This window comes from Pygocentrus nattereri, chromosome 2 (assembly GCF_015220715.1).
Source record: "Pygocentrus nattereri isolate fPygNat1 chromosome 2, fPygNat1.pri, whole genome shotgun sequence".
Taxonomy (NCBI): domain Eukaryota; kingdom Metazoa; phylum Chordata; class Actinopteri; order Characiformes; family Serrasalmidae; genus Pygocentrus; species Pygocentrus nattereri.
The window spans coordinates 17,042,003-17,068,962 of record NC_051212.1 but is presented as its reverse complement, the minus strand read 5'-3'; the positions used below and the strand labels follow the sequence as shown (position 1 = coordinate 17,068,962).

At 37.7% G+C, this 26,960-nt stretch overlaps 1 protein-coding gene across 5 annotated transcripts; it reads left to right on the top strand.

The window, feature by feature from the left end:
- On the top strand, positions 1 to 25,888 carry LOC108413933. 5 transcript variants are annotated; one of them, XM_037534983.1, is made up of 23 exons: positions 4 to 763; positions 3,185 to 4,844; positions 6,238 to 6,513; positions 6,867 to 7,280; positions 7,468 to 7,923; positions 8,211 to 8,645; positions 9,554 to 9,985; positions 11,737 to 12,006; positions 13,343 to 13,594; positions 14,452 to 14,697; positions 16,416 to 16,673; positions 17,105 to 17,407; positions 19,526 to 19,777; positions 19,880 to 19,954; positions 20,045 to 20,103; positions 20,202 to 20,317; positions 20,575 to 20,639; positions 22,414 to 22,625; positions 22,839 to 23,089; positions 23,170 to 23,286; positions 23,547 to 23,706; positions 24,283 to 24,330; positions 24,808 to 25,888. In XM_037534983.1, the coding sequence occupies exons 1-23, from the start codon at positions 262 to 264 to the stop codon at positions 25,131 to 25,133; spliced, it is 7,185 nt and encodes a 2,394-aa protein (XP_037390880.1). In that variant the 5' UTR covers positions 4 to 261; the 3' UTR covers positions 25,134 to 25,888. The 5 variants fall into 5 exon arrangements, with proteins under 5 accessions (XP_037390892.1, XP_037390891.1, XP_037390880.1 ...); XM_037534986.1 differs by lacking the exon at positions 13,343 to 13,594; XM_037534988.1 differs by lacking the exons at positions 13,343 to 13,594; positions 14,452 to 14,697.
- Positions 25,889 to 26,960: the final 1,072 nt, after the last annotated feature.

Below are 26,960 nucleotides of genomic sequence, written 5' to 3'. Positions count from 1 at the left end.
CCGTTTATATTTGGGGGGAAAACAGAGACAAATACCCACTTCACTTTCTGTAACTGCATTTAAACCCATATTTCACATAGTAAAATGTAAAAATACAACATATACAGTCTAAAATATAACTGGTACAACGTGACATGGCTGGTGAATTGATGTGAATTGACAGCAACATCTCGGCTACAACTCCTACTGCAGTCTCGCCCAGTCTGGCGGCTCTGACGACATGTCTGCACCATCTCCTCTAACGCTGGCTTCGGCACGGCTATGCATTTGTTTCCGCAAGCGAGTTTCGCTTCCTCAGTCGTCGCTGGCCGTAAATCTACTGTGACCCGAGACGTAGAGACTGAGCGAAAGCTCCGGTCTCGTTTTCTTCCGCGGATTTCTTCAGACCTTCTGAAGTCGTGTGGGATGGCCAGCACTGAGCGGTCAGCGGTGGATTATATCAGAAACGGCCGAGCCGCGCTAGTGAGGGGCCTTCGGAACCTGCAGCTGATCGAGCGAACTCTGAGAGAGCGCGCACTTCTCCCAGGCTCGGAGATAGACCTGATCTTCAGCCACGACGCCGCCCCGGCGGACCAGGTCACACAGCTGCTGGATGCCGCAGCCGAGAAAGGCGAGGATGTGTGTTACGAGCTGCTGCGGGTCTTTGACGACACCAGGGACCAAACCTTCCCGATGCCGGGCGGAGAACACCCCGAGCTTCACCAGTGGATCAGCTGCTTCTCCTTCGGACACGACCCCCAGCACCAGAGCGACGACATGGCGGGTAACGTGGTCGCTAACATGCATACATACATACATACATACATGTATACATACATACGGCCATTCACTCTCCCCGCTGCTGTCGGAACAAAACCCGTTATCTCCAAAATGCTGACTTTACAGGAGAAAGAAAAACGTCCTTTACTTAGAAAGTAAGTCAGAGGAACCAGACTTTTTTCCAAGCCATTTTGAGCTGTTTCTTTTAGTCCATTCACCGCGGAATTTATAAACCGTGTAAAGGGTAACAGGCGTTTTCAAATGACGTCAAAAACGGAAAAAATGTCTGTTAGCAGTCTGAGGTTTGAGCGGTGAATGCTTGGCTGCCCTACATGTGTTTGTCCTGCTGTTCATGCGCAGAATTTCGTTAAAGACACCAAAATAACCCCCGTTACTTTCCCAGTTAAACAAATCAAATTAGAAATATTTTATTGTACACGCACAGCACCTTCCTAAAAAGATACTTACAGTTTAAAACTGAAACTCTGATTCTAATTATTAGAGAATGCATTACACTGCTGCATCCTACACACATACATACATTTATGTTTTATATATATATATATATATATAAATATATGTATGTATGTATATATCTCAAATCATTTAATTCAGGTGTTCCAATCACTTCCGTGACCACAGGTGTGTAAGACCAAGCCCCTAGGCCTGCAGACTGCTTCTACAAACATCTGTGAAAGAATGGGTCGCTCTCAGGAGCTCAGTGAATTCCAGCACGCTACCGTGATAGTACCACCTGTGCAACAAGTCCAGGCGTGTAATATTCTTGCTACTAAATATTCCACAGTCAACTGTCAGTGGTATTATAACAAAGTGGAAATGATTGGGAACGACTGCAACTCAGCCACAAAGTGGTCGGCCGTGTAAAATGAGAGAGCGGGATCAGCGAATACTGAAGTGCATAGTGTGTAGAGGTCACCAACGTTCTGTAGAGTCAAACACTACAGACCTCCAAACTTCATATGGCCTTCAGATCAGCTAAAGATCAGTGTAGAGAGCTTCATCCAAGCCCTTACATCACCAAGTGCCAAGTGTAAAGCTTGGTGGAGGGGGATTATATTTCAGGAGATGGGCTCAGCGTTTAGTTGCAGTGAAAGGAACTCTTAATGCTTCAGCAGAGTCCTGACCTCAACCTGATAGAACACCTTTGGGATAAATTAGAGTGGAGACTGTGAGCCAGGCCTTCTCATCCAACATGGTCAAAATATTTCTTTCACGAATAATAAATAGATGGATACTTTATTGATCCTGAAAGCAATTTAGCAGCCAGTTGCAGTCACACCACACAGCAGTTATAACAATAAGGGTGGTACAATATGAAAAGAACAATGTACAGGCTCAGCAAAATCATCAACTATAAATAATACTGTCAACTACAAATAAATCTATCTCACCTATTACAAAAACGCAGCAATATATACAAAAAATCGATTTACCAGCATATATACATCTAGAAATATACAAAAATATGCAGTAATATCTATCTTGAGATAAAAAAGGCAGTGCATTAATAAATGTGCAGGGAGGCACAGGTAACAGCATTTAATGACAATATTGAATAAATATGTGCATATATTGGTGATGAAAAAAGGGTCTAGGTGTGGAGTAGTTTCCAGATGCGTGATAAGGTGTGAAGATGTGCAAGATATACAGTAAGGTGTTCATATGTGCAGATAGATAAAACAAACCTATGATTTAGCATAACTTAGCATATTACTTTACAGTGTTGTATTAAACGCCCGCTCACTGTTAAACCCTAGCCCTTTGATTGTGTGTAGGATAGAAGAAGACAACTCATTTTATGATTACGTAACACTACAGTTACTTGTAACATAGTTTACACTGAAGTTTGAAACCTGCAGCATAAGCATTCCCAGTAACACAGAGTACAAAGATTGCCACATAATATAGAGTAATATAGTGCTTGATTCAAATACATAAATACCCTATTACTTTACATGGCAATGTGTAATAGACAGTACAAAGCAAAAAATATGTGCAATATTGAATGCTTTGTTTTTTTCACATTTTTGAATGTTCCGTCATATATTTAATATTCTAATATTTCATAATTAAAACACATCAGTTTGTAACCTGACATGGGAGAAAAATGCTCAGTTCTCTGATCATTTAGTTTTTAAAAGCTGTTTGTTGCTAACTTTCCTTATGTAACAAACTATGCTATGTCTTTATAATTCGGGAGTAAATGGGGAGTAAAAATGGATTTTCTGCATTTCAGTGCTTATTTAGTTCTTACAGCTTAATAATGATCTGTCCATGTTCTCCGTTGTTTCTTAATCGATGAATTTCTTGTTAATTGCCTTTATTTCAGTTTTGGATTGGTGCAGCTACTTGAAAATGCTTTTAGTGGCCAGATCTGATTCTTTTTCCCCTCCTTCGTTTTCAGATTCAGGACCTTGTGCAAAATATCAGAAACAACTTAAAATAAGAGCCATGCAGATTCTTCGTGAAAAGTGGATGCAAAGCATGACATTTCTAAAATACAAGGCAAAGGAGAAAAGTTTCAGGTATATACCACTTGTTCTGGACACCGATGGAAGTGCAGTACATCATACTAAAACCAAAGTGTACAAGAAAACCAGAACGAAAAAGCTGAAGAAAAGCATCCCTACAGACAAGAGGAAACTGTCACCTTATCAGTTACTTACAAGCAACGAGAAGAAAATCCTCCTTGTTGGAAAACCAGGCATTGGGAAAACGACAGTGGTTCAGGAGATGTTGAGAATGTGGACAGATGGAGAAGACAGTCAAGTGAGCTACATGTTTTATTTTGATGAGCCATTAATGAAGCTTATGTCAAAGTCTGCGGAAAATGAAAGTTTGAGCTCCTTTCTTTTTAACAAGTATCTCATGCCTGTTGAGAGCCCTGACATTGTTTGGAAAGACGTGGAAGACAATTCTGAAAATGTTGTAATCATTTTTGATGGCTTCATGGACATTGTTAGTGACTCTGTAATTGCGAGAATATTGAAGAAAGAGATCTTAAATGATGCAAAGGTTTTGATCACTTGCAGACCAGAAGCGGACGTTGCAGGTGATCTGTCTGACTGGGCCTCTTTCAGAGTGGAGGTCCAGGGCTTCAGTGAGACCTCTATTCGGGAGTACTTTAAGTTGATGCTTGGAATAAATGATGACACTAATATCAGTGTGTTGAACAACCTAGAGCTGTTCAGTCTGTGTCACGTCCCGATGTACGCCTTCATTGTTACTGCCTGCATCTTGTTCAGTCCTTCGGAAGCAGATAATCAACCCTGCACCATCACTGAAATGTATGTACGGATCTTCCGTTATTGCATCGCCCTCCACCATGAAAATATAGACAATTTGGATAAATACATCGAAGAGAAGATGAATAATATCATGTTTTTGGCATCAACGTCCTATCAAGCAATTCTTTCTAAAACAGTCAACTTGGCAGACATCTGTCTAAAAGACACAGTGCAGCATGCTTTTTTGACTCCAGTGACATTTGACAGAACCTCTGTGTTCTGCCAAACGGCCTTTGTGTTTCTACACAACACAATGCAGGAGTTTTGGGCAGCACTTTTTTTGCTCATGACTCCTGATAAGATAGGACACATCCTCAAACAAAGCCAGACAGAGGAGGGGAAATACCTGAAATACGTTATCACATTTCTTTGTGGACTCTTGTCTGAGAAAATGGGAACATATTTGAAGTGCCTGGTCTCACATGACCAGGTAAAATCAATCTCTGCCAAATACTTTAAAGACATCATGAACATGTTCCTCTATTCAGTAGAAGAGGATGAGCCAGAACCATATGTGGAGCCTGAGAATATCCTCTATGTGTGTCAGTGTCTTTATGAATATCAGGCACCCGAAGCATGTTTGTTTATTCTGAAAAAAATAGACAACAGGGTAGACCTGAATGAGCAGTCTCTGGACCCACATCAGTGCTGTGCTGTCTCCTATGTGATAAGTCAATCCACTGCTCAGACTGTCCAGCTTGACCTGACGAACTGTGCCATCTCAGACCCTGGGGTAAAGCTGATCCTTGGTTTGATGACAAATCTCAAGAGTCTCAGGTACAAATCTATATATCTGATCATGAACAAGAAAACCATTGAATAAAATTCATTGCTGAGATGTTGTTTTCTTGCTTAATACTTCTGTAAGAAAGATCACCTTTTTATATCCATTCAACTTTTGGCAGTTCAAGGGATATTCAACCTTTGCTTCTGCCACATTACTTTGGTATTTACTGCCATATTTTCTAAGTAAGCAACAGTTTATTTTGAACAAATACTAATGTCCTTTATCAACAGACTATCCATCATTCTGATTCTGTTTTTACACTGGAGAGTTGAGGTTGGGCTATGAATAAGCAATGGCATGTGGTCTGCAAGATCACAAGCTTTTCTCACATGATGTGAGATTGCAAAGCACCTGTCTTCAGTTCTAAGCTTCAACTGCTAGTGGGGTTCAGTTCTTCCTCTGGCAGCCAGGACATGAGATGTTACAAAGTGACATGTAGCTGGAAGGCACTGAAAGCTTCATATTGCATTCATCCTTAAAGTAGTCAAAGTAGTCACTTGATTTAATGAGTCCCAGGAAATGACTTACAATACCATCATATTTAACAGTTCCCAGTAGACAGTGTGGGATGGAGGCATGTTTACATTATATTCAGATGTAAGCATGACCAAACATAGAGAAAAAAGTAATACAAACATACACATTAATGTTATAGTAGATACAAAATGATTCACTGAGTAAGACCAGTAGTATACGAATATTGCGCATTAGCATTTTGAAGCAATTCAATTAAATTCATGTAAATTCAATTCAGGCTTGACACAGCTTTAAAAAATGAGCATTTTATTACAGACAAACTTTAAATCTGAAGGACAGATATGAAGGGCTGCATGCAGTAAATGCCATACTGTAAATAATGAAGCAAAACAACTTAAAATCAGTTAAAAACAGTTTGTACATATAGCTAGCATACTAGTGAATTCAGCTGATGTTTGGTAAATTTTAGTAGAATATGATCTGTAACTTACTAAAACTTTGGTTGCATTAGCAAACAACAAAATATAAAAGTATATATATATATATATAAGTTCACTAAAAAAACAAGGCACTAACGAGGAAAAAAAACGTCCTAAAGAGGAAATCCAGTATCACTAGAACATAGTAACTACCAACTAGATATAATATTTATGGGTAATTGAACAATTATTATTCACTATAATCATTGCTACAATTTCTAGCAGATACAAGTTTCACTGTGGTTCCCTTTGATGTGGGGAACATCCAGGTTCACTCTGTTAAGCTGAGCAGCTGCAGACAACATGACGTATTTTACTATGTCAGAGCTCCAGTTTGACAACTGTAGAGTAACATTATTTCATAGTTGGACTAAAGCATTGTATTTTCATGAACTGTATTAATTGTCAGATTTGATCTGTTTCATAGTTTATCCTCTGGTCCAATGCAATGTCAGATATGGAGGGTGGCACTACAAGAATCGAGTACTGATTTTGACAACTTGCTGAGACTGTTTGGATTTGAGATGCATCTTTCAGTCCAAGAACAGCAAAACAGCAAAATGTTTCAAAACACAAAAGATGTGTTGACTGCAAAAAGGCAAAACAAGGTCAAACTATACTTGCACCTGGATACACAGCAATTCGCAGCAAAATCACTTTTGGAAAACATCTATGGAAGCTTACACAACATTGCAGACCTCAGGTGAGAACATTCTATAGCACACATCTTTACCATTTGTTTAACTGTAGTGAATTAGAAGGAGTAATCTGTAGAAATATCCCCATATAAAGCCCAATAAGGTGTATGTGATAGTGTAGAGATTTGTGACAGTAGCAGCCTTCAGATTTCAAGTCAGTTTTATCTGCATAGCAGTCATATAATTTGGTTAGTGATGGCCTTATACTCCATGTATGCTTACTTAGCGGATTAAGGTAAAAGAATGTGAACACTAGTCGGGAAATTGTTAATGATGATATTTTATGTGACTTATGTGAGTTTACAATTTGAATTGGCTTTTACAAACACTGTTACAAACACTTTTTGACATTTATTAGGGTTATCTCAACTGGAAGGTCCTCTGAAGTACTTTCATTTCAGATGGATCTCTTCTTGCAAGGAGCCCTCTACGAAATGGAAACAGGCCAAACATGTGTTCCCCAGCTGCTGTCACTGAATAGCCATTTTTCCCTACATTCCCCTTCTGAGCAAAGCAATTTTATATGTACGCTGTACCTTCGTGCCAAACAGATGGGAGTTTTGGCAGTGTTGCAGCCAGTGTTCCAAGCATGGCCTTCTTATTGGGTTGTAGACCTCGCAGAAAGGAAGACCTCTCTTTTTTTCCTTGTGGAGTTACTGAAATTTCATACTAAAATTTCAAAGATGAAAAAGCCAGTTGAAATTTGGGGGTCAGCTGAAGAGCATGAACTCAGGATTTTTCTCCAGTGTCTACCCTATGTATCACAAGTGAGGTAAGAGATAAAGTGCAACAAAGTGATACATAACTACACTGTGATGCTACAAAACTACATAATCTACAAAGAACCCATATATACACACACACACACACACACGTATATAGATAGACATAAACACACTTTTGTGTATGTTCAGGAGTTCATAGTAGCTCTTGCCTAACCATTTTGCCTTTGCTGACAGGTTCAGTGATTACATCCATAACAAGGCAGATGACACAAAGGCAGCTATAAAGGTCCTTGTGGATCTTTTCATTTGTGCATCAGAGATTGACAAAGATAACTACCTAAAAATGCTGTCTTCAGTTTGCTCCTACTCATCATTTCCTTTTGCTGATGACACAGGAGAGAACCAGAGTACCTTCTTGTTGGAGTTATACTCCTATGTTATAGAGTATGAGTCTCGGACAGGAAGAAGTGTCCTGTCTGCATTACTGCCCATTTACCAGTCTGCTCCTACTGTTTGGGTCATAGACCTTTCAAAAAGTGTGACATCTTTGCTTTATCAAACCATGCAACTCCAAGGGACAAAGAGACCAGTGGAGTTAAAAGGCTGGTCAACTGATGAGACTGAACCAAGAAACATGCTTACCTGTATAGGTAACTTTCTGCAGTGCCTACCATTGCTGTCCCAACTCAGGTGACAATTGTGTACTTTGGACTTTTAATTTATTACTTGTGGAATTATTATTGTAATTTCTTCTTCTTCTTCTTCTTCTTCTTCTTCTTCTTCTTGTTATTGTTATTATTATTATTATTATTATTATTATTATTATTAGTAGTAGTAGTAGTAGTAGTAGTAGTAGTATTGAATGGCATTGTTAAGGAATAATCTATCACTTCACTACAATCATCAAAAAAGCACTATGAAGATTTGAGTTGGATAAAAAATGCCTGACTTGTTGCTTTCATTTTTCCCCAATCCAGATTAGAGCTTCTGTCAGGTGATGAAAACAAATCTGTCAGAAAAACAGTCATTGATGTCATTTTGGGACTTTTCATTTCTGCTTCAGACAAAGGAGACGATACACTAAAAATACTGTACTCACTGTGCTCCTACTCATCATTTCCCTTTGCTGATGACACAGGAGAGATTCAGAGTATCTTCTTGGTGGAATTATACTTTTTTGTGAAAGAGTATGAGACTCAAACAGGAAGAAATGTCCTGCCTGCATTGCTGCCAATTTACCAGTCTGCTCCTAGTGTCTGGGTATTAGACCTTTCCAAAGGAGTCACTTCTTTTTTGTATCAAACTATGCAGCTCCAAGCAACAAAGAAACCAGTGGAGCTGAGAGGCTGGACAAATAATGAGAAGGATCTGAAGTGCTTTCTACACTGCCTGAGCTTCGTGTCACAACTCAGGTAAGAGTGTTTGACTGGATGTAATGTTACATTTAGGCCCAATCCCATTTCTTCTTTTTACCTCTACCCCTTGTTTTAAAGTGTCAGCCTAATCCATTGAAACTGAGTTACTTTGCCCTAAATTAAATGGGACAATCCCCCCCCAAAAAAAAAAAAAAAAAAAAAAAATTGCTTCATTAACAGCTACTAGCGGTGCTCTGTAAGTGACTCAGCCCGTCTTCAGTGATGGCAGAGAAGGGAAAAGTTCAGAAACTTCACTGCTGGGTTTTAGTACCATTTAGGGCATCATGTTTTCAAAGAGGGGGATACGACAATTATTTATTATCACCCACTCCTAATTCTTTGGTGATATGAAGCTGAAGTCAGCTCTTCACCAGCTTCTGCTTCAGATTTTCCTGGTCCACCTCAAAAGGTGCAGCATTTACATTCTGGTGCTTTGGGTGTTGATACTGCTGGACTATTTAAGGTGGAACGGAAAAGTTAGCTAGCTAGCTACCGTGACATTAGCATGCTATTAGTGATTTTTATGCGTGTTATTAAGAAAATGACCATAATACATTGAATTGCCATTAAACTAAGATAATACTACTGTTATCTCAACAAAAATCGGGACACCTTACCCCTAGATGTGAATATGCAAAACAGAGGGCTAAAGGCTAAGTGACAGGGGCAAGGGGTGAATTGGGCTTGGGCCTTCATGTAATAACCTACTTGCAACATTACTCTCAGCGATAGATCTTCAAATAAATACAAATATGTATGCCACATCAAAACCGAATGCGACGACACCATTGTTGTGTTGTTGTTTTACTATATTCAGAAATATCATTACTAAATGATAATAATATGAAATTGAACCTGAAACGGAATAAGAATCAGAACTGAAATGTCTTTTTATGATAATGCAGATTCAGTGATTTGGGCCTCATCTTAAATGATGACATAAGCGGAGCAGTAAAACTTGTAGTGCATCTTTTCATTTCTGCATCAGAAAGTGGAGCAGAGACCTTGAACATCCTGTCTTCAGTTTGCTCCTACTCGACCTTTCCCTTTGCTGATGACACAGGGGAGGTTCAGAGTACCTTCTTGTTGGAGTTATACTCCTATGTGAGAGAGTTTGAGTCTCAGACAGGAAGATGTGTTCTTCCTGCATTAAAGCCCATTTATCAGTCGGCTCCTGCTACATGGGTCATACATCTTTCAAAAGGTGTGACACCTTTGCTGTGTGAAACAATGCAAGTCCAGGCAATGAAGAGACCAGTGGAGATAAGGGGCTTGACAACTGATGAAAGTGAACTGAGGACCATTCTTCACTGTGTGCCTTACATGCTGGAGCTCAAGTAAGAATTCTTTCATTACTTTTCAAGCCTAACTATGTATGTAAAATGAACAGCTATCTGTACAGATCTACCATTAGAGCCACTTCTGTGAGCATCCTGGGACCCTGCATGCCAAAGGGCTTTAGAATGTAAAATCATGCATTTTATTCAAAATCACTCAAAGCCTCACTTGCAAAATGATTCCTTGCCTCTCAGGGCTGTTACCATGGATGTACTCAGATTTATGCCTACTCAATCAAATGGAGACCAACATTTTTAGCGGCATAAATGGTATTTGATTTGTTTTCAGTGAGTGTTGTTGTTTTGTTCAAAATCTTGAAGCTCTCTGTCATTCCTGAATTTGCCAGGTAAACCTGTCATATTATTTTCTTAGCCCTTAACACCTGTTGCTATGAGGCAGTAGAAGATGTTGCTTTCTGCCCATTTTCAAATCTAAACATTTTAAAAAACATCAGCTTATGTTAAAAACTGTATTTTTTGCCAGTGGTTTACAGACTTAATACTTTACAGTACTCTTTTACTAAAGTCACTAAGTAGTCAATGTCAAAATGAGAAAGCAAACCTGTCCTTCGCCACAAAAAATCAAAGGTGAGATAAAGGTCCATAAATATTTTTCATACCTATTATAGCAATATGCTTTATTCTAGAGTGAGTAACGGTCTAGGTTTTAAGTTTCTGCTATTCTTTTTCCTAAACATTGTTTTATACATACCTTCTACCCGATGACAGCTGGGATAAGCTCCAGCACCACCCGTGACCCAGAGGGAGGAAGCAGCTTAGTGTGTGTGTGTGTGTGTGTGTGTGTGTGTGCGTGTGTGTCTGTGTCTGTGTGTCTGTGTGTCTGTGCATTTTTATACATTTCAGTTAACTTAAGTTGTTGTGTTAAGTGCTGATAAGAGAAGTAATGTGAGGCCAGCCTTATCTTGGGTCCCCCAGCCTTTTGCAAGGCCACCAGGTCATGCTTCTTGCAGCACTTGCCAGCCCTTGCAGGGCTCCAAACAAAAAAAATTAACTCAAAAAGCCATTGGCTCTTAAAAGAAAAAAAAAATCAGTAAAAACAAAAAAGCTTTTTAATGTGCCTCGGGTCATCTCTGTGATTCCTTCCACAATGCCTGATTCTTGTCATACATAGTATCATACGTCTTCGACACTTCTAGTCGCAGTCAGCCCTGCCTTTGGAGTTCGGCTGCCAGCCTCACACTACTTCCCGTGGCTCTTGTTGCCACCTGGCACAGTCGTAGGAAGGATAAGAAGGGATGTTGTTGGTTTAGCCTGCATTGTCATCAGTGTGTATGTAGTCTTGCTATTGTCTTGTTTATTCTTGTGAAACAAGAATTGCATTGTTTTTTGCAGTACAGTGACAAGGACCAAAAACGTGGAATTTATGTTGTCTGGACAATTTAGCTCCAGCTCTTGTTATGTTATCTGTCAGATCAGATGAAAATTCATGTGTTGTAGATGTGGTGCAGAATTCATCAGTTACATTACTTTTATTATAATACATTCATGAAAAGTTATCAACTTATCAAATTAACCTGATGTTTTAGTAAGGATTTATTTTCGTTTGTCCCCTAGTTTACTTTAATATCAGTGGTTGTTCATAATGAGTGTATGTGTGGCTGGTGGGGGTGACTCTAGTGAGAATAGGCACTTAGAAGAGGCCTTAGTGCACCAACATCCAGGGGCCTATGGCAGTTACAATCCAGCCTTGTTTTAGGTTATGTATTTTCTTTTGGTTCTGTTCTGTCTAGATGCAGTGGCCGTTTTTTTCAGTCTGTGTGTGAGGTCCTCTCCACAGGCCAGAACTGGAACCCTGTAGAGGTCGCCACTCTACTAAGACCTCTAAACTTCACTGTGACATTAATGGAAATGCTACCCAGGCGCATTTGCAGTGCTGTAGGAAGAGTACTCAGCCAGGCTGATCCCAAAGAACACCTCTGTCTGAGTCTATTTCCACAAAGCATCTCATGGCAAGGAATGAATGCTCTATTCTCGGCAATAAGCAGGCTTCAAAAGCTAAGGTATGATACTTGACATAAACATCTTTATTGACTGAGTTTGTGACTGAAGTGAGACTCATGGCTATGTGCTGATTGACTGATAATAACCATCTAATCATGTAAGAAGTTTAGCTATGACTTGTTTGGTTTGTTGGTTAGGGCAAAAAATGGATTTTGCTGAGGAACAGTAAAAAAAAAAAAAAAATTCTGTGCCATGTGCACATCCCCCGGGCCCCGATGATGGCCATAACAGCTGGCAGGAAGGCGAGGCCCGAACACTGAGAAAGGACTGTGTGGAAGAGAAGGAGAACTGTGAGGGAATGTTGGACGGACCAGATCGGTCTAGACCGAAGGTGGTGTGCTTCCTGCAAAGCTGTCATCGGGGACCAGGGTATCAGCACAGGGCGCAGTGTTGTAATTGCAGTTTATTTTTGATTGAACGTTTGTTTTTTTTTCTGTTGGTTGTTTGGACTAGTGTCCTTTTTTGGAGGTACACTTTTTGCAAAGGATGAAAATATTGAAAATAAAATTTTTATTTAAAGCTGTATATATAAACAGGTGAGAAATTAGAAGAAAAAACAACAAAGCTTTTTCATAGATGTTGCAGCCAAAGCAGCTTCAGTGCTTCCTGACAAATTATACCAGTCTCTGCACTGTTTTGATGATAATAGTGGAGATCATCAGATTACAGATTCATACAGATCATCTTACATAAGTGTTCAACTGGCTGAGACCTGTTCAGTGTGAAGGCCGCCACCTTACACCTTAAACAAACCATTCAGTGACTGTCTCGTGCCCTGTGGCAACATCCTTCCAGTAGTGTCCATCATGACAGTAGTGTTTCATCTTAGGATAAAGATGATATTTGGATTGACTGGCATTGAACCTTCCTTCTATGGGAACAAGTAAACAAAAACCAAAAACCACAGTTTGATCACATCCTGCGTCAGCAGTTACCTGAGGAACAGTTTTTCCTTACATATCACACGAATGCATGAGCATCACTCTCAGTAAATGTGTGCTTTCAACCACATATTCCAACCTTATTTACTGACGTCTTTTCTATAGATCTAGGTAGTCACTGTTCCTTTAAAAAACTCTAACCATTTGACTAAATAAAGAAACCTCTTTCAACCAGTCTGAAGCTCCTGATAACTGCGTAGTTGTGTCATGCAGTACATCTGTCTGGTAGTATCTGTACTCGTTCTGTTTCTGGACAGCTTTGTTCAAATATTTCCTTTTATTTGCCACCCATCTATATCTACCTCAGTATACTTTACAGTTTATTTTTAAAAAGTATGGACCATATTCACTCACTTTAATGTGTAAACATGTTGATTATTTGGTTATATTACAGAATGAATGAATATGCAACACTGAAAATTTCAAAGATGGCAAAAGCGATGAGTCAAAGATCAGTAACCATTGAGGAGATCTCTTTGGTGTCAACCATTCCAAATCCCACTGAAAGAACAATGTATAAGCTGATCAGCAATTTGGCATCAATTATGAGAGTTTGGACAGTAAGAAGCTTGGATCTTACTAAATTTCATGTAGAGGGTCATGTCCTCATTTTGCTGTTGTGCTTGGATGGATCTGTCTCTGTCAGGTCAGTCTGCAAATTCATGCTACTCAAAAGACTCAAATAAGTTTAATTCTAACTTTAAATTTTAAACCAGAACAATGGTAACAATGGTGACAGAACAAATGCCCATATCATTTCTGAAGCTCCAGCTGCTGTTAATAAAGGCAGAGTAGCAATGAAACAGTAGAAAAGTGTTTGATTTTTGCTCTTGGATTGCATTTTTGTCAAAACATAAGCAATTTGATTGTTTACATAAACATTGGTAAACCAATCATAAAGAGGCTGATTTCAAGTGAAGTTTATTGCTACTACCGATTGTAGACGATACCCAACTTTTTTTTTTGTGTGCCATTTTTATGGTGGCAAATATGAGAGTAACAGAGCATTTGCTTTCCTGCAACATTGGTGCATTAGACAATTAGACATTAGACAATGAGCTGGATATGTAAACAGCCTGATGTTCTTCAGATTCTTCAGAGATGGTAGCTAGAATTTGCTATCCAAGGCTGCACCCAATCAAGGTTCAGGGTCAAAATAAACACCCTGTTCATCAAACTGATTAATAGAGATAGGTTTTTAGCATGACATTACTGACTAAAACTACCTTTAGTCTGATTGCTTTGTCACTAAACCAGCCGCATTTTCAAATTTCTTTTTGTAATAATAAGTTTGGCCCCACCAAACCTAAAATTATTGTGTAGGTATGGCGCCACCCCTGGTTTAAACCATGGAAACTGTCTCAATACTTGATGTTGCTTTTCAAATTTTGTTACCTGTCTTATATTTCCATCATTGCTTGCAGTATAAAACATAGTATATGACAGTTACATATATTTTGTTTTATACAATTTGTAATAATGTACTTTTCTATATTATTTCAGATTGTCTGATAGAAATGTACAGCAAATAGCTGAGATTGTTTATAAAACCCAGGATGACCATGTAACTCGGTTCTTTCTGGAAAAGATTGGTGGAGACCTTAGCTCTTCCAGCTTGCCCTGGAACATTTTACACTATCTGCTCCAAAAGGCCAATTTGCCTTTGATGGTTGACCCTAAGAAAAACAGATTTGGCACTCTGAACATTCAGCATCTTCTTCCACTTCTGCAAAGTATTTGTTTCAATGGGTATGTACAATTGAAGGAAATTGTGTAAAAGGTTTACCAACTGCCAAGTAAAGTCTATAAAGGACAACCAACAATATTTCTGTAATCACACTTCCTCCTAAATAGAAGTGCACATATTAGTTACGCCATGCTGTGAAATGACAGTTACACTTGCTGGTAGTAGCTGGTGAACACACTTCAAAAGGAGCACTGCTTCATAACTTGGTAACTTCATTATAAACACTCTGTGGTCAATCAGTCCCATCCTATCACAACAATAATTTAACCTATTCTGAGAATGTATTAACATAAACTACTGACCTTTAAGTTTCGGATGAGATTTAGAATGGAGTAAACTTTTGTAATTCATATCTAAAAATCTATTTTGAGAGTTTTGCATGAAAGTACACTTTTTTTTTTCACAGAACTCTATGATTTGAATCCTAAGAGTTCAGATGTTATAACTCTACTGTGCTTATCATGATAATAAGACTTCTTTTCAAGTTGATACGTGAATAGGAATGAGTCGTTCTCCTTTAAGAATTTGAAGAGTTAATTTGCAAAAACGATAAACACCATCATTTAAAAAAATGAGCTGACTGTCATGAGTTATTCATAACATACAGTACATTCTTGTAAGGGGGAGCGAGGAGGCGGACGCATACGCGGAGATAAGCGAGATTTATTAGGGGCAAATCCAGGGTCGTGGTCAGAACAGTCCAGGTTCATATAGCCGATGCGGACGGAACGGGAAGTAGACATGACAAAAACCAGAGCGACCAGCAAACAACCTTAAACAAAGACCGATACAGGGATACAGGGATACAAAGATACAAAAGGTACAAAGACTGGCAAACGGAAGGGGCAAACACAGGGCTTAAATACACGGAACAATGAGGGACAGGTGATAACAATCAGGGGCGGAGTTACAAGACCAAAACATGAGCACATGGACAGGACTGGGAGGAGCCAACCGTGACAATTCTGAACCCTAAATATGTTTAGTCACAAAAGCCATTGTTCATTAATTTTAGCTATTGTTATATTTTAAAGGGCATTAAATATTGCACTTAAAAGAAAATTGTTTACATTTATTTAACTCTGAAATGACCACTGGAGTTGTCTGTTTAAGTTTAGTTTAGTAAGTTATCTATATTTTCTTAAATTATTTTTACTTATTCAAAACAACCCAACAGCAATTTGATATTATTGACGATAAAAAGAAAAAAAGGGGGATTTTTTGAAAATTCATTAACATGAAGATTTTAGAAGTACTCTATAATTGTGGGAAGCAATGAGGCAGACGCATACGCTGAGATAAGCAACTTTTATTGAGGGCAAATCCAGGGTCATGGTCATGACGGTCCAGGTTCAGGTAGCCAGGAGGGACAGACATAACAAACACTGAAATCCAAACTATACAAACAGCATGTCAGAACAGGCTTACAAACAATTCAAACATCAAACAAAGACCAGCAAAGACAAGGGGCAAACACAGGGCTTAAATAAGACAGGGATGATGAGGGACAGGTGGAAACAATCAGGGGCAGATTCACAAAACAAGGGGCCGGACTGGACGAAAAACAAATGCACTTGTACGATCAAAAAGTAAACAGAAAAAACACATGGAGTAGTGGGAGGAGCCAACCATGACCTACTCATACAATAGCACTTTTATGGATGAGAAACAAACACTGTGATTTGTGTACTTGTTATAACTAAGCTGTTTGTATTTACAGAACCGACTCCCAGTTTGTGAGGAATGCTCTAAACGAGATCTATGCAAGCCATGCTGGACACTTGGTGACAAATTTAGTTAGGAGTTCAGATAACTGGATCAACCTGAGCGAGCAAGAGCTGGAAAGTTATGACTGTGCTGCTCTGCGCTTTGCACTCCATTACAGTGATGATGTGAAGCTCAACCTCTTAGGAACAGTTATTCCAAAGGAAGAAGCTGAAAACATCCTCCAACTTCTGCACAGAGTGTCTGAGCTCAGGTTGTTCTTTTATCTGTAATTAAATCAAAATGCTGCTTTTAAAACTGGATCAGAATCCAATATTAAGCACTGTTGAAAGCTAACACATTGGTGAAGCTGTGCCCCTCCCAAGTTTTTTGGAATGTGTTACAGGCCTTATGTTTGTAAAGGGCATATATTTACAAAAAAAAAAGTTGCTAAGGGAAAATATCAAATATGCTGTTTTGTACTTTTTCTGGTATTTTAACATACTGGCCTATTTTTTTTTAACTGAGTTTGTAAAAAAATAATGGTCACATAGTAATTCACTGTTTACAAATGAGCAAATATTTGTTTTGACAGGTGAGCTTTAGTGATCGTGTCTTACCAATGGTATTAGAGAAATGTTTTTTTGTGATCTGCTTGTTTACATGCATTACATTATCTGTCATAATTGTGTTCGTTTGGTGCAGAGTTGACAGACATTTGCTGTTGAATCTTCTCGATGCCTGTTCTCGTTCCCGGGAGCAGAAGAAGGTTACCACAAGTCTCTTGATGGCTCTGCATAACAAACTGGATTTCTCTCAGTCTTCGACAGCCAATCTATTTGGGCAGGAAAGCAGGAAAACACTGAGCCTTAGTGATGTGGACTGTCGTTCCATCTCAACAGCCATTCAGTTATCAGCTTGTGATACAGAGTTGATTATGTTTGATTGTGAGGCCAGTGACGGTACATTGCTTGAACTGTTTCCAGCTTTACGTCACATACATCTCAGGTAAGATCTCCTTCTTTTAAAAGATATTGCTTAATGTTTTCCTACAAGTCACAGCTTTGTGGATACACATCACTCATGAAATACATGAGCATTGTGTTTGTATTTAATTCCAGTAAAAAAAAATAGATTATATAAGTTATGCACACTGTCACTGGTACAAAGCACATACAAATCATATCCACAATCTAGCTAAAGTATCATTACTCTGTAAGCATTACTGAGTCAAGTGAAGAAACATGCTAAAATGTGTGTGCTGCTGCTAGTCGATCTGTAAAGCCTGAAGTAATCATTTAAAAGTCAGAGGTAGTGGGTCAGATTTGGCAGACGTTTCTCTGACCACATCTTACATCTTTAGTGGCACACACACGAGCACAAAAAAAAGGTCTGGCTTGACCTTTAGGCCTCAAACACAAAATCAACATTATACTGATGGAGATATGACAGTAGTAGTCAATTTGCTCACATCCTCAGAAGACTCATCCTTCAACTGAGGTTTTACTAAGTTCTTTACTCTCTCAACACGCAATCAGCAGGTTCATCTGCAGAGGTCCCAAAAAATTGTAATGGAAGTAAATATTTCAAAATTTGAAAGTTTTTTTCCAAGTAATTTTTGACAAATTTTAACACAATCCAAAGGAAACTGGAGTTTTTGCATGGCAGTGCAAGCAAACTATGCAAACTTCATTACACAAAAAAAAAAAAAAAAAAGTTCAGCCTGATTTGCTAACAGGATCTGCTTAGGACTGTGTCCTTTAAATGAACAAAATAACACATTCTATCCATTTTGTGTGTTTGCCATAATGTGCAGTTTGGGCCATTTCTTCTAAAACCTGCAAAAAGCAGATTGGTGTCAATCAGTAGCATAAAGACTTACATTTTTGGATAGGTCTATGAAAAGTATGTAGGCCAACTTGGTAGATACGTCTTCCAAACATGCTAATGTCCCACAATGTAATTACATCAGGCTGTAGCTTATTTGTGACAACCATACAGTCATCATGTATTCAACACAGACTACAGCCTTACATTGAAAGAGAACTGTCGGATGTGCAAACAGGATTCAAGAAAAGCCGAGAAACAAGAGATAGTGTTGTTGTATTGCTGGATCTTTGAAAAAGCCAACATGTGTTTCATTGACTAAAGCAAAGCCTTCAACTGTGTCGACCATGAAAATTACAGAATGCCCACAGGAAAATGGGAATTCCAGCACATCTCATTATTCCAGTAAGGAACCTCAGGACAGAAAATAAATAAACACTAAAAAAAATGGGCAATAGGTCAGTAACATGATTGGGTATAAAATTAGCTTCCCACAGAGTTTTTCAGAAATAAAGATGCACAGCCATTCAAATGGGCATTTATTTTTCAAAAACAATAAAATTTCTCTTTCAAAATTTTATATGATGTGTTTGTAGAATTTTCATTTGAAGATAGGGTTTACATAATTGGCATTTCATTGCATTCTGTTTTTATCTACATTCTGCATAGCATCCCAACCTTTTTGGGAATGGAATTGTAAAAAATACAAAGATAAATCAGATTAAAAATTTAAAAGATGTGGGATTATAGAAATTAAAACCTGGTTAAAACATGATTAAAACAATAGATTACATGAGAAAAAAAAGCTAACATTGAATTAAAATGTTAGAAAAAAGTTTTGTACACAGTCAAACAGAATTTTTTTCTGCTCGGATTTAAAAATGTGCAGTTGGTTCAATTATTCAAAACTGTCAAAACTGACTTCACAGTACTTCCAGCTATGTGAGGTTTGAAGATGGTGGAATGGTGGAAATGTGTAGATGTGTAATTTGATGGGAATGTGTAATTGCATGCAATGTGTGGAAGAACATTTTGTAATGAGGATGAATCTGAAAATCTGACCTGATGACTCTGACTTTTATTATTATTATTACCATGGCACATAATATTATTTATAAATGTTATTTACAGGGTGACGCAGCGTAATTTGCAGCTAAATTAATTTTATTTTAAGATGGTAATTCTTTGGATTAGGTTACAGATCAAACTTTTTACAGGTAATTACTAATCTGTAACACAATACACGTTTAAAATACTGCTCTGTTCAAAACATGGGTTCTGTGTTTGTTTTTCATGCAGCCTTGACAAACCCGAACTCCTTCGGCTCATGTTGCTGACTCAGTATGTTGGGGAAGCAAGAGCTCTCGCCAGATCCCTGGGAAAAGAAATAGATCTCAGTCACACCACTTTGAACTCTTGTGCCTGCGAGGTATTAGGGTTGGTCTTGGAGCATTCTGAACACCTTAGTCACCTCAACCTCAGTCACTGCAAACTCACTGATTCATGCTTGAACTTGTTGCTCCCACATCTTCACAAAGTGCAGGAACTGGAGTAAGTTTATTACAGCAGATACAAGGCAAAAGTGTTCTGGTCACACACAAAATGTAGGTGTATGCTACATTTTCACAACACTTTTTTGATATTTTTAAACAGTCTAAGCAACAATGACATCACTGACACAGGGGCACAGAAACTACAGAAGTTCTTAGTCAGGACGCAGACTGTGCAGTGAGTATCTTCTCCTCCACTGGTGAGTAAATGGTGGTTATGACCTCTCAAACATCAGATACTGAATGCTGGTGCTTTCTTTCTCCACAGCATTTTCAACAACCACATCACAGATATGAGTTTTTTTATGAACAACCAGTACAATCCAGGTAAGCAAAAAAATCACCAATATCACACTTTAACCATAGTGAGAGCATAATGAGAGCATAAACTTGGCCATGCTTACTTTTCTTAATTCTCTCCATAGTTGTCTCCATAGAAATTGACCACAACTGGCCTACAGAAAAAGGAGATCATTCAAAGTTTCTGGTTACAGATGATCCTGTATTTATGATGAAACAAACAATTGGGATCTTGACTAAGGTATAGAAAAAGAAAATGCTAAGACTTCTCCATTTAACAGAGAATATATATCGAAAATGATATTTTCAATAATAAAATTATTGCTTTTAACTGTATTAGCTTCCCCACAACCCAGAAGGATAAGCAGTTTAGAAAATGTGTGTGTGTGTGTGTGTGTGTGTGTGTGTGTGTGTGTGTGTGTGTGTGTGTGTGTGTGTGTGTGTGTGCGTAGTAGCTGATGATTTCACTTCACAAACTCATGGTTTTATCCTTCACAGAAAATAACTACTGTAACCGTTTTTGACCCTGAGATATCTGTTCATGATGATGTAATAGTCTACAGGTAAGAAATTAATGTTTTATCACAGCATACATGTAATATTTTCTAACAACCTATTTTTCTGTTTATTTTACTTTAGAGGAATGCTTTATGTTAAGAATCCTTGACCTAACATTTTTTACTGCATTACCTAACATTACAATCCATGAACCACTGGATAAATAACTATATGTAATGCTAACAAAGAATTATATATTGATGGTACACTGTAGATGCTTTGTTGCCTTGCTTTGACTTACATCGAACTAAGTATCTATCCCTGAACCAAAACACTCACTGTACCTCCATACCCTGTCTTAGCCTTAACCTCAACTCAAAAGCCAACCTTAACCTTTCCCTCAACCCAAAATTTAATCCCTACCAGAACATGAACCTAAAGCCTAGTCTTAAAATAAATCTCAACCTAAAACCTAATTCTACCTTAACCTCAACCCAAAACTTTGTCTTAACTTTTATCTCAACTCAAAGTCAAATCCTGACCCTAACATGAATCCAAAATCTAATCCTAAAATTAACTCAACCCAAAATGTATTCCCAATCTTAACATCAATGCGAAACCTAGTCTTAACCTTAGTTTCAACCCAAGACCTAATCCTAAACACAACCTTAACCCAAAATTTAGTTGTAACCATTATCCCAACCCAAAACCTAATCCTGACCTTAACCTCAATCTAAAACCTACTCCTAACCTTAACCTCAACTCGAAACTTAACCCTAATCTTAAAATCAACCCAAAACTTATTCTCAACCTTAACCTCAACCCAAAACCTAACTATAACCTTAATCTCAACCCAAAGCCAAATCCTGGTCTTAACATCAACCCAAAATCTAATACTAAAATTAACTCAACCCAAAACTTAATCACAATCTCAACATCAACCCAAAACCTAGTCTTAACCCTAGTTTCATCCAAAACCTAACCTTGACTTCAACCCAAAACATGCCTCTAACCTTAACCTCAACCCAAAATTTATTCCCAACCTTAACCACAACCCAAAACACTGTCATGAACCTTAATCTCAACCCTAACTGTAATCTCAACCCTGCACTTTTTCCCAACCTTAATCTCAATTTAAATCATCGTTTTGAAACAATCTCAATCCAAAACCTAATCCTCACCTTAATCTCAACCCAAAATATACCCTTATCTTTAAACTTAACCTTAATTCAAAACCTAGCTCTAACCTCAACCCAAACTTATTCCAAACCTATCTCAACCCATATCTTAACCCTAACTTTAACCTCAACACAAAACCTAGTATTAACCTTTTATCTCAACTCAAAACCAGACCTTAACCTTAACCCAAAACCTAACCCTAACATTAACCTCAACCTACATTGTTCCCCAACACTAATCAGAACCATGTCTTAATCCAGAACCTAGTCCTAACCCCAACCTTAACCCAAAATGGAACCCTGACCTTAACCTCAAGTCAAAACCTAGTCCTAACATTTACCACCCAACCCAAAACCAGCACTAACTCTTATCCTGAACCTAACACCCTAATTCTAACCATTCTATGTTTATTAAACTTGTTGTTTGATACAAAGAATATTACTAACATACATTTTATATTTGTACTTTGTTAATGTAATCTTATGTACCAAATAATATTCATTAAGGTAATCTCTATGTAAATTGTGACAACTGGAGGCAACCCTGAACCTGCTGCTGTTTTTTTTTTTTTTTTTCTTAAATTAATGATGCAATTCAGAATCAAAAATTGATGGCCATATTCATGGCATACAGTAGTTTAATTTTTCCTCTTTTTTTCAGATTTGAATGCGAAATGGGGGGAGAGTTCCAGTGCAGAGCAACAGAACTTGTATTTGGCATGAAGGATAGAGGATGTGTAGAGTACAGAGTGATTCACTGGGACATTGGCTGTTTTTCAAACAACAACTATGAACCTGCTGGACCCCTGTATGATATAAAAACTACTATAGGGGAAATCTACCTACTCCATCTCCCACACTGTGAAGCAGAGGGTGAGAAACCAGACAACACTAGCTGTACATTTAACATGGTCATAGTCTGTAGTATTTAAGCATACATATATGGTGACATAGTAGTGGAAATGAATACCTGGGAAAATGACTTGTTCTGATGCATCTGCTCATCTTGTAGTTACACATATAAAATGCCAAATCCAGTTGATATTGTTTACTTACATTTATGTTCATTTACTCCTTTCATAACAGCTGATGCATTAGGAGATATTTCTGTGGCTCATATGCATGATGGTGTTACGGAGATCCTGACCCCAGTACAGATAACATCCAGTCATGTAACTGTTCGCATCAGTGGTCTTTCTAGTTTTCTGGTAGTTCGCAGAAGAGGATGTATGACCCGTTTTGTCCGGGGCCAAGTTCTGCTTTTCCTTGACCAGATAAACAGAGTTGAGCAGAGACTCTGGGTGTTCCTTCTGGCCCGAAATGTCTCAGCTACTGAGGTGATTTAATTCTGACCCAATATGTGGACATATTTTTTGTTAGTGTGTCTTCAGCTTCACTTCTTTTTATATCTTTACAGATAAAGAAGGAGCATCAAGAGTTCACACCCATCAAAACCAGTTCAGACTGTATTCTGAGACAAAAGGGAAAGTATTGCTTGAGTTCCAGTCTCAAGAAATATAAGGTTCAGCCCAAGGTGAACCTAAAACTTTGATTCAAGTGAAAAATTCAGTAATTTTGTACTAAATTATAATTATATAATGAATGTGTAAGGTATTAGTTTTCTATTTGCATAAACATATGTTGCAAAATTAATATTTTTTAATGAATTTAACACATTTACCTTATCATGACCTTTGCAGCATTGTTAGACTGCACCTGTAAGTCCATTCAAAAAGGGGGTTTTCATAAACTCAAAAGCATATCTGCTGCTGTTTTGACTCTTTGACTTTCTAGACCTATGTTTTCCATAATACAAGGGATCCAGACCATCACTCTGCATTTGAGCTCTTCTTTGGCAGTGAAGTGTCTGAACTCCGAGTGAGGATTCATGAGAAACGGAGCCCTAAAAGAGAAACAACCAAGTGGAACCGCCGAGTGATTCTCAAATGTAACGGTAAGATGTAATGGGGCCTCATTATTAAAGTAGTTACAAATCAGCCTAAGAGTGTCATATATATCATCTCTGTTGGAACAAAACCTTGTATGCCCTGAAAGGTGGATTTGCAGAAGAAGGAATAACATACTCTTAAGTTTTAATGGAGAAATTTTTATAAGTAATTCTAGGCCGTTTCTATCTAAATATGTAGCTTGAACAGTTAACTATATAAGTGAAAGTTTCATTCATTTAACATAGGTGCTCCAGCTATTCTCTAAATATCTTGTAATTTATCATATATATATATATATATAATCTGAATCCTTTATTGATCCCAGAGGGAAATGGCAGTTGTTACAGTTGCAAGAATTTTTGTAAAAGAATAAACACTAATAATTAAAAACAAAAGATAAAGAGAAATTTGCAATATGTACACAAGATTTTAGTTCTTATGAATACAGTAAAGTGCCAGGTTTCTGTGTCTTTTCTGTTAATGTTACTGGGTTAGAAAAATAAATATATGCTATGAAATTACACCAATTTACAATACATGACCAAATGTATTTCATATTCTTCTACTTTGTGTCACTTTAGATAATCGTGCATATAAAATCAAAACTGAGGGTGGAACCAATGGAAAAGGTAAGCAGGAAATGGGTTGTGGTGCGAGATTTAGGGTAAAAGTAGGATAGTCAGTGTTCGCTGTGTTTCATCTTGTGTAATAAAAAGCAATGGTACCCCTATTAATCACGCATACATACAAACATACATACACACTGAAATTTTTGCAACTCATTTAAAATGAATCTTCATAATATATTACAAATTATTACATATAAAAAGTGACAAATAAATTGAACCTGAAGGTTTATGGCCTCAAATGCCTTTCCCTGTCCCTATCTGTAGTGGAATATACAATGCAGCTGCAAATGTGTTTGTGAATGTTGTTATAAACATTACAGGAGTACTGTCAGCACTGTAAGGTAAACAAGATTGAACTGGAAATACACTAACTTGTATATTTGACAACAGTAGAAACAAAAAACATTTTTTGGCTGGAAAATCGATATGTAACCTATACTTTTTTGCATAAGCATAATGCAAATCTTTTATTCCCAGGAAATTGCTTGCTAACAGAGAAGAAATGGAGGTCATCTTTATCTGATTTGCTTGATGAGCTACATGAAGATGAACTGAAGAAAATGAAGGCTTATATGAGGGATTACACAGATTTTGCTCCCATACCTAAAGGTAAACTGGAGAAAAAGGAGAGACATGAACTTGTGGATCTGATCGTAGAAACATGGGGCTTCCAGACATCCGTCCAGGCTGTTGCGTACATTATGAGGAAGCTACCTCGCAATGACTATGCTGTGACCTCAATACTGAAGCCTTACCAGATACAGTTTGGCTTGATCACAGAGCAAGAAAACACAGACTTCTGACAAGCAACTCAGAAACAAGTCAAAAGTCAAGAATGGGTTTATAATTTGTATTTATTGTAAAACACTGTAAAATAGATTTTTTCAGGACAACAGACAAAGCAAAAAAGGCACGGAGTACTGCACCTCAAAGCTGTGTGTAAATGAAATACCACAGACCAGATCAATGTCATTTTTTCAGGTGCCTAAAACTTTAAGAAGGGAATGACTTTCTATATAATATTTATTAGCAGTTTTGATTAGAAATTGAATAAGTTAAGGGTGGTCTCTGACTTTTGCACAGTACTGTACAGTTACTCATAAATACCTTGACTAGAAACACAATAATATAAACTACAGAATGACTGGTGAAGTGACACACACATCTGTGCCCCCTGCCTGATTAGCATTGTCTATATTCATTGCTGGAAAATAACATTAACTCTGTATTTAAGTACTTTTTTTTCCATGTGATAATACTTTGTGAAGTAGATTTAAACCACAGTAGTTTAGTTCATTTTAATTAAGCACTTTTATTTCACTACTAATTTTTAATAATGTTACGAAATAGATATAAACTACGAAAGTAACATCTCATGAAACAAATAGAAAAATGTCTGGTTAAATGTAGAAGATTCAATTCTGAAAGCCAAGCAAAACAGAGAAGCTCCTAAAGGGCCCTGGTGAGTTCGGACTCTGCCTAAATAATTCTAGCTGTACTATATTCTTCTAACATTGTTGTTGTAAAATAAAACATCAGCTATTTATTAACATTAAAAGTTTTGTGTCTTTTCTTACAAGTGTCTACAAGCTGGCTTCTTTAGTTAACATTGGTGTCAACTCATAGGGTTTACCTGTATAAAATACAGTTTTTACAGGCTGTGATACAGTAAATCTAGTATAAAAATATATTTACTCCTCAATCTTACCTTACAGATGATACATCATCATCCAAAACGTTTGATTTGTTCATCACAGAACACAGCCTAATGTTTATTTTTAAATATCTATTAAACTTCATTTTTAAGATAATGTTTGATTGGTTTTCTCTGGACACTGACACTCGAAATCATCACAATCTTCAACTTATTTTCTTACCTCTCCAATCACTGCTTAACAAGTGTTATCTGCTAAGGCCTCAAGCATTAGCAGAAGTTCAAAGTGGAAACAATGATAAAATGACCAATCAGCAGTGACAGGTTCTTAGCTGACCTCAGAACAGTTGTGGTTTGAGCATAGACCTGACTGCCTGCTACGTTTAGGTCTGGACAACATGCTACACTAATGTTACTCTGTGACTCTGACTTTTTGAGATGTATAGGGATGCAACTCACATACTATATGCCAACATACAATGTAGCTATTTTGACCCTAGTTACGGCCTTTTTGAGTTCCAGCTGCTGTGACATGTACCTAGGGACATGTAAAAGTGAGTCCATCTCTGATAGAGTGAAGGGTGTAATTTGGCATTTACCTGGGCTGAGCTCTTGTGTCCCACACTTAAAGAGAGCTGCACAGCTGTTCAACGTTAATACTGCGCACTGCTTAGCATTCTTTTTCGTGTTGGGGTGGGGAAAATAAAGCATAAATATTTGCTGAGATTAAATTTCCCTTTGAAGTTAGTGAACACAGGGCATTGTTAGCTTCTCTGAAAAGAAGAACGCTTCTGCTAGTTGTGTATGTCAGTGTGTTTTTTAAACAATATAACTTTAAATTTAGGTATGAATCCCACATAACATTGTTACGGAAGGTACCTGGGCATAGGTATGGAATATTAAAATATCTGAGCTGAAAATAATCCCATGTCCCTAGAAGGTTTAAGATAACCATTAGTAAAACTTGAGATATGGC